General features: G+C 35.9%; 1 protein-coding gene and 1 long non-coding RNA gene across 4 annotated transcripts; one reads left to right on the plus strand and one right to left on the minus strand.

Moving 5' to 3' along the window:
• Positions 1-1403: 1403 nt before the first annotated feature.
• Positions 1404-3779, plus strand: LOC6583994 (glutathione S-transferase theta-1). 3 transcript variants are annotated; one of them, XM_002009618.4, is made up of 4 exons: positions 1404-1506; positions 2771-2923; positions 3001-3423; positions 3491-3779. In XM_002009618.4, exons 1-4 carry the CDS (start codon positions 1419-1421, stop codon positions 3634-3636), a joined length of 810 nt encoding a protein of 269 aa, XP_002009654.1. In that variant the 5' UTR covers positions 1404-1418; the 3' UTR covers positions 3637-3779. The 3 variants fall into 3 exon arrangements, with proteins under 3 accessions (XP_002009654.1, XP_015016952.1, XP_015016953.1); XM_015161466.3 differs by lacking the exon at positions 1404-1506 and adding an exon at positions 2516-2624; XM_015161467.3 differs by lacking the exon at positions 1404-1506 and adding an exon at positions 2549-2668.
• Positions 3780-5081: 1302 nt separating this feature from the next.
• LOC122757902 lies at positions 5082-6470 on the minus strand. Its single transcript, XR_006358093.1, has 2 exons — positions 6304-6470; positions 5082-6234 (listed from the first exon to the last, which is right to left on the minus strand). It is a non-coding gene; the product is annotated as an uncharacterized LOC122757902 (long non-coding RNA).
• Positions 6471-6709: the final 239 nt, after the last annotated feature.

Consider the following 6709-nt stretch of genomic DNA (forward strand, 5'->3'; position numbering starts at 1 on the left):
CATCAATAGTTGACCTATCTAAGTTTAACTTTTTGCGGTATCGTTTCGTCGTTTTAAACATTTCGATTGACCAGCTCACCTATATATACATATATATATATACCTATTGCTAAGTCTGTACAATGTACTATTTGTTGGATATGTATTTCGAAACTTTCTTTCCAAAATAAAAAAAGTGTACATCAAATTCGAAATGTTTTTCTGGATGTTCCTGCGAGAATTCTTGATTTTTGTATTTATAAAGTGGACGATTATTATTATTCAATACTTTTATTTATAGTTATTTTATAATATCTATCTATATACGCCTCTTGCTCAGCTGTATCTGTCTTTGAGTGTCATCTATGAGCTAGAAGGAGATAGTTTGAAACAAAGCGAATAGATGTGAGGAAGATAGCGAAGCGAGGATCCATTCCATGAAATTTGTAAGCTTTTCAAATTAAGGGGTAAAACTGATTAGACATATAAATTACCTAATCAGCTACATATACATTCTGTATGCGTACACATAAGAGACTACACACTTATATACATATATCTATATATAGCCTTATCTATATCAATCACTTATAATAACTTAGCAATTTAGAGCAAATTTATTGTACTTACTATACGAACATGGATACTTCACACAAAGTAGAGCAAATCAATGCTAAAGATAATAGAAAAGGGTTATACCCTGATGAAAACTGCACGACTTGTATATACCCTTTAGTTGGATGACTATTCATATAGCCTAAACTCAGCTCTCATTGGAACAGCTCTTATTACGCAGATATTCTTTGACAATAATTATCCTATTCCAAGTATATGAATAAATATACATATATAGTTATAAATAGTCTATATAGTCTAGGCAGGGCAATGGCAATTCGAGCTCAGAGTTTTATCTTTAATAACTATCTTTGCTTAACTATTTTAGCTTAGCTTAACATTTACCCAAATTAATGGAGTCCATAATAAAACTTTAGGTTTTTAAATCATTGTGAAGAGCAACAAAATATAAAATTTTAACACCCAATGTCTGATTTCCAATCGGTTCACTGTAAAAAAAAAGTTGAGATGTGTTTAATCAGTGTTTATATATATACATATATCAGATTATCCAGCAACTGAATGAGGTCAGCTATAATAATCTCTATATGCACATTCATTTAATCAACTGCATGCAGTCAATGATAAATAGAAATGTGATATTTATAGGGTTGTCCGTTCGTAATTGTTTACGCCATTATCTTGGCTATATTCTATTTGTCACATTCAATGGATTCTCTTTCTCTCCCCCCCTCTCTCTCTCTCTCTCTCTCTCTCTCTCCCCCTCTCTCTCTCTCTCTTTCTCTCTCTTTCTCCATATATAAAGAAAAGGTGTGCAACTGCAAACGATTCAAAGCGTATTCAATTCTCAGTCGGTGCATAACATGTCGTCGCACCTGGCCAGCTTAGTGGGTCTCTGCGATGGACAGGATACGCCCAATCTGTTGAACATAATAAGCAACAGCTTCAGAAGTAAGTTTATTATAGCATCAACTATGTCTATGGAAATTGCAATTGATATTAAATAAATTTAAATTGAAAAAAAAAAAAAAAAAAAAAATGCAACAAGAATTCTTTTAAATTGGAATTTCAGCCTTCAGCTGAGTAAAACGACTGAGCATTCGCAGTTCTATTTAAACTAGTTAAAAGCTTTTTGAAATTCTGCTATTTATGCACAAAAGCAATCAGCTCTGATAAAAAAAATTATATTTATTCACACATATATGGCGTAACAGCACTTATCTGTGGAACTAACTTCTTATAGGCGCATACTGAGTGCCTAGTGGATTTTTAAGCTAAAGACAAGCTGATGCGCTAGATGTTATCCTTGACTGTTAGTAAAAGTGCCGTGAAAAATATGTAGATAAAAAAATACAAATACATCGATTTCATACATTTATGTAGATAAGAATATAATTAGGAACAATGAAAGGATACAGAAAAAATGAATTTGATTACCCATTTAGAAGCAGTTTGGTTAATTTTTACAGTTGAGAGCAAAGCTTTGAATCTTTCAATTTATTTTTAATATAAACAAATTTATACGAAAATTTTCATAGAGACATAAAATAGAAATAAATACAAATTTGTTCAAATTATGTAATAAAAAATTTATTTTTCCTGTCTCAACATATTTAAAAATTATTATTAATATTATTTATTTATTTTTTTTTTTTTATTTATTTATTTTTTTTTTTTTGTATTTACCTTCATAACAACTTTTGAATTTCTTGACTAGTAAAATGAAATGCTAGAAAAAATTCAAAATTCGTTACGCTCATATTCTGCAGCTAATATGCACGTAAATGAATCATGAAACAGAGTATACAAAATAAAAGAATAAGTTTCACTATCACTAAAAAAATGACAAGCAAACGAATATTTATCTAGCCGCACTTTGCATCGTAACGGCGCCACTTGAAAGCTTCGCGATGAGCACTCTCAGAGCTTTGGGCACAAGAAAGCTTTTGCTCGCGCGCTCTCGGCAGTGGTTCAGTAACGCGATGCGATTGTCGCCAGCTGGTTGAGTCTCAGTGGCCGCTCACTCGGGGCTAATCTGTTGTGTTGTTGTTGGAGCCGACTGATCGAAGGTGCGTAGCATGAAAAGTGATCTTTGAACCGGTTGAGGCCAAAGGTGGGGAGTGCTCAAGAGAAATGATTAAGTTTAGTTAGATTCAGTTCAGTTGGCTGCTTTATGCAACTCACATCCATTGTCACTTTATATGCACACTTGCAGTTGTACAGCGGCAGAGCACGAAGTTGAAGAGTCAAACGATGTCTTCGCTCAAGTTTTATTACGATCTGATGTCGCAGCCGTCGCGGGCGCTGTTCATCATATTCCGTTTGAGTGGAATGCAGTTCGAGGATTGTGTTGTAGCGCTGCGTAATGGTAGGCCTAATAGTCGATATATACATATATATAACTATATCTCTCTGTGAATATATATGCGTAAATCTTCATTTCAGGCGAACATCTGACAGATGAGTTCAAGCTGAATATAAATCGTTTTCAGCGTGTGCCCTGCATTAACGATAATGGCTATAAGCTAGCGGAAAGCGTGGCCATACTGCGCTACCTCAGTGCCAAGGGCGAGATCCCGGAGATACTCTACCCCAAGTATTTCGCGAAGCAGGCTCGCGTCGATGAGTTCCTCGAGTGGCAGCATACGACGCTGCGCCTCACCTGTGCCATGTACTTTCGCACCATCTGGCTGGATCCGCTGCTGACGGGTCGCTCGCCCAAGGAGGACAAAATCGAGAAGCTGCGCATGCACATGGAGCGCAATCTGGACATCATCGAGCAGGTCTGGCTGGCCAAGAGCGAGTTCCTAACCGGATCTACGCTCACGGTTGCCGACATCTTTGCCGCCTGTGAAATCGAGCAAACGCGTAAGTCGATTTGCATTGCTTGACCCGATTAGACACTCTCATGCCACCTTGCCCCACCCATCAATAGGCATGGCCGACTACGATGTGCGCATCAAGTTCCCCAAGATACGCGCCTGGCTGAAGCGGGTCCGACACAGCTGCAATCCGCATTACGATGCGGCCCACGCGTTCGTCTACAAAATTTCGGGCACTGGACCACAGGCCAAACTCTGAAGCATTACCAAACACCAAACCTTGTAATTAGCTTTTGTCAACATTAGTTAGAGTTATGTTTGTATTTGAGTTAAGCTAGCGAATCTTAAGTATTGTCAAATTATTAAATTTTTTAAGGAAAATAATATATGTTATATCACTCATCCGTTGTTGAAGAAAGGTTTCCCAAGCGCCTTCAAATGTGAATACAAATTTCTTTATATTCGCAGTTTTGTTGTTGGGTTTGGAGTATTTTTAAATATTTGTAAAATACTTTCACATAATTTTTTAATATTCAAACTTAAGTTTTTTTTATATGAAAATATTTTCAAATATATATAAGGTGTTTAAAATTTGTATATATTATATATTTCCTTTAAGTATATAATAAACTTTTTTAAATATCTTTTAATGTATTAAAATATTTTTCAATAATTTTTCAGAAGAAAATCATAGTGCTGATACACTGCTGATACATTGTACCAAACCAGTTTGGGAATTTCAAATCAATCCAACATTTTGCCAGAATTTTTGGTTCAAAATAATAAAAAAAATTCAAGCAAGATTCAGAGTCATATGATATGAAAATATTTCGAATTAAGTCAAGTCGACATCACTTGCCTTGATTGGCTGACTTATTCAGTTAACCCAACTGAAAATGATTCAAAAACCATCGAAGTTATTCGCTTTATAAGTACTCTTATGATGTTTGTTTTATTGTGTCGTCATTGTTGCTTTTATAAGTTCACATTTATTTAAAAAAAAAATACAATTTTAAAAATAACTACCTAAAACTAATAAAAATATTAATAATATATAATATAATATAATAATATATATAGCAACGTTACGCGCTTGCAACAATTTTTTCTTTCAGTTTTTTCGATAACAAAATATAGTATGTATAAATAAAGTAGGATTACAAAAAAAAAATGTATATTTATATATATGAATTTAATAAACATGTGAAATGGAAAAAAAATCAGAATAATCAAATTAAATCAAGTAAAGCAAAAATAAATTGTAATATATACAAAAAAAAAAAAAAAAAAAAGGGAAAAACTATACAATATGGATATAATTATACATATATATCTGCATACATAAATATATACACATGTGTGCATGTGTGCGTGTGTGTGTGTTTGTGTGTATATATAAAACTACATACAACTCTAGACTATTTACTTAATGATTATATTTGCATGTATATTTTATGTTGTAGAACTCAGCTTAAAATAAAAAAAAATAATAATAATAATAGTAATAATACATATACATTTATTTGTATATATTATATTTTATATAGGTATATTAGGTATGCATTTGTGTGTTGATTATTATGGATACATTTATGCTCTCTTCGTCCTCTTATAACTCTCTCACATTCATTCATTGCCCTGCTATACTTATTGCTGAATTGTTTAAATATTAGATATACATACATACATATATGACATTTGTAATTTGTTTGCCAAGGGGGTTTATTTTTTATGTGCGCACCTGCTCCTTTTCGCCTGTCGGTAACTGAGGGGCCTAAGCTCCACGTCGAGCAGGCAGCTGCATTGGGCCCAGCTCGGCCAGGTCCACGCGATGCTGGACTTAGCTAACGCCTCACATTTTACAAAACATGGTCGACTCCTAAGCTAATGACACGCGAGCACCCAACGCACATATATACACATGCATGTATATGTTCGTATAGACATATGTGCTTTTTGCCAAATTCCCAATCGAGCACCGAGCACTGTGGGCAGCGTTCCCTAAATCATGTCACTCACAAATTTTCAAAGCAAAGCAATTAAGGCACCTAAAAGTGTTTCCATCTACGCACTAGAATCTATCCATAGGTGTATGAACAGGTACAGGTACATAACTACATACATAACAGTCGAAATACATTGCAAATCATACAAAGCAGCTGCCTGCCTACAAGATGTTGCCATATCTCCCTCTCTCTCCCTCTCTTTCGTTAACTCTTGCTAGCTTTATTGCTGTCTCCCTCTAAGTTATAGACAGGCGACATTGTTTGATTAAGTTTAAACATGTATATATAAATAGATATATGTATGTATGCACTGTTTTTGTTTTCTTTCTATATATGGCTATCGAACATAGATTGTAAAAGTCTGATTGTGTAAGTTTCGGTGTGTCTGTGTGTGTGTGTGTGATTATTTTTACAAATACATGTTTCTCTGTATGTGTATGTGTATGTGTGTGTGTGTGTGTGTATGCGTTAAGCATATTCCGTACTATTGTATACGTTTTACAAAATAGTTGTATATATATTTATGTCTCCCTCTATGCGATGCGCTGTCTCTACAATCATAACTTTTGCTTTTCCATTGTTCCCTCGGTGTGTTTGTGTGCGTTTGTGGGGCTTGTTGGGGATTTGTGGGTGTGTGTGTTTTTTTTCTTATCTTTGTTTCGTTTTTTAAATTTTTGTTATATTTTTTAGAGCTTGTTTTTACTTAAGCCATGTTTTGAAATACTTTCCCCGTGTGTTTTATATATTTCGTTTTTAATACTAATCCTTTCCAATATACATGTATATATATATATATAAATCAATATATTCCCTCACACATTCGAGTTGTACGTTTGTTGCATTTCCCTTAGCTGCAAGCGACATGAATTAACATATTAATTATTGAAGATTCTTGAGCTCTATTTCATTGCGCCACTCACCTGCTCCAACGGCTGCATTTAGAAGCGCGCTCTGTTGATGTTCTTGATGCGTATGCCCACCTCCAGCACTTGATCGCCGCCAGCAACGCCTCCACCGCCACCACCACCACCAGCACCGCTGCTGCTGTGGCTGGCCGAGCTGCTGTTGCTGCATGGACTGCCGACGCCGCCGCCGCTGGCGTTGCTGTTGCCGTTGCTGCCGTCGCTCAATGGCGAATTGTTGTTGTTGTTGTTGCTGCCGTTGTTGTTGCTCGAACTGGCGCCAGAGACGGGCAGCGCGACACTGGCCTCCGTGACGCCACTCACACTGGCGCTGGCGCTCGCACTGGTCGCTGTGGCGCCCAGCCTGCGCAGCACTGTGGTGGTGGTTGTTGTTGTGGTTGTCGTTTCGGCCGCAGCACCGCCA

The sequence above is a fragment of the Drosophila mojavensis genome, unplaced genomic scaffold, assembly GCF_018153725.1.
Source record: "Drosophila mojavensis isolate 15081-1352.22 unplaced genomic scaffold, ASM1815372v1 contig_136, whole genome shotgun sequence".
NCBI lineage: Eukaryota > Metazoa > Arthropoda > Insecta > Diptera > Drosophilidae > Drosophila > Drosophila mojavensis.

What these genes read in the sequence shown, in the direction of transcription:
- LOC6583994 (XM_002009618.4), top strand. Translation starts at nt 1,419, where the DNA reads ATGTCGTCGCACCTGGCCAGCTTAGTGGGTCTCTGCGATGGACAGGAT. An exon ending in AATAAGCAACAGCTTCAGAA is followed by an intron (nt 1,507 to 2,770) that starts GTAAGTTTATTA and finishes GCACACTTGCAG; the next exon opens with TTGTACAGCGGCAGAGCACG. An exon ending in CTGTGAAATCGAGCAAACGC is followed by an intron (nt 3,424 to 3,490) that starts GTAAGTCGATTT and finishes ACCCATCAATAG; the next exon opens with GCATGGCCGACTACGATGTG.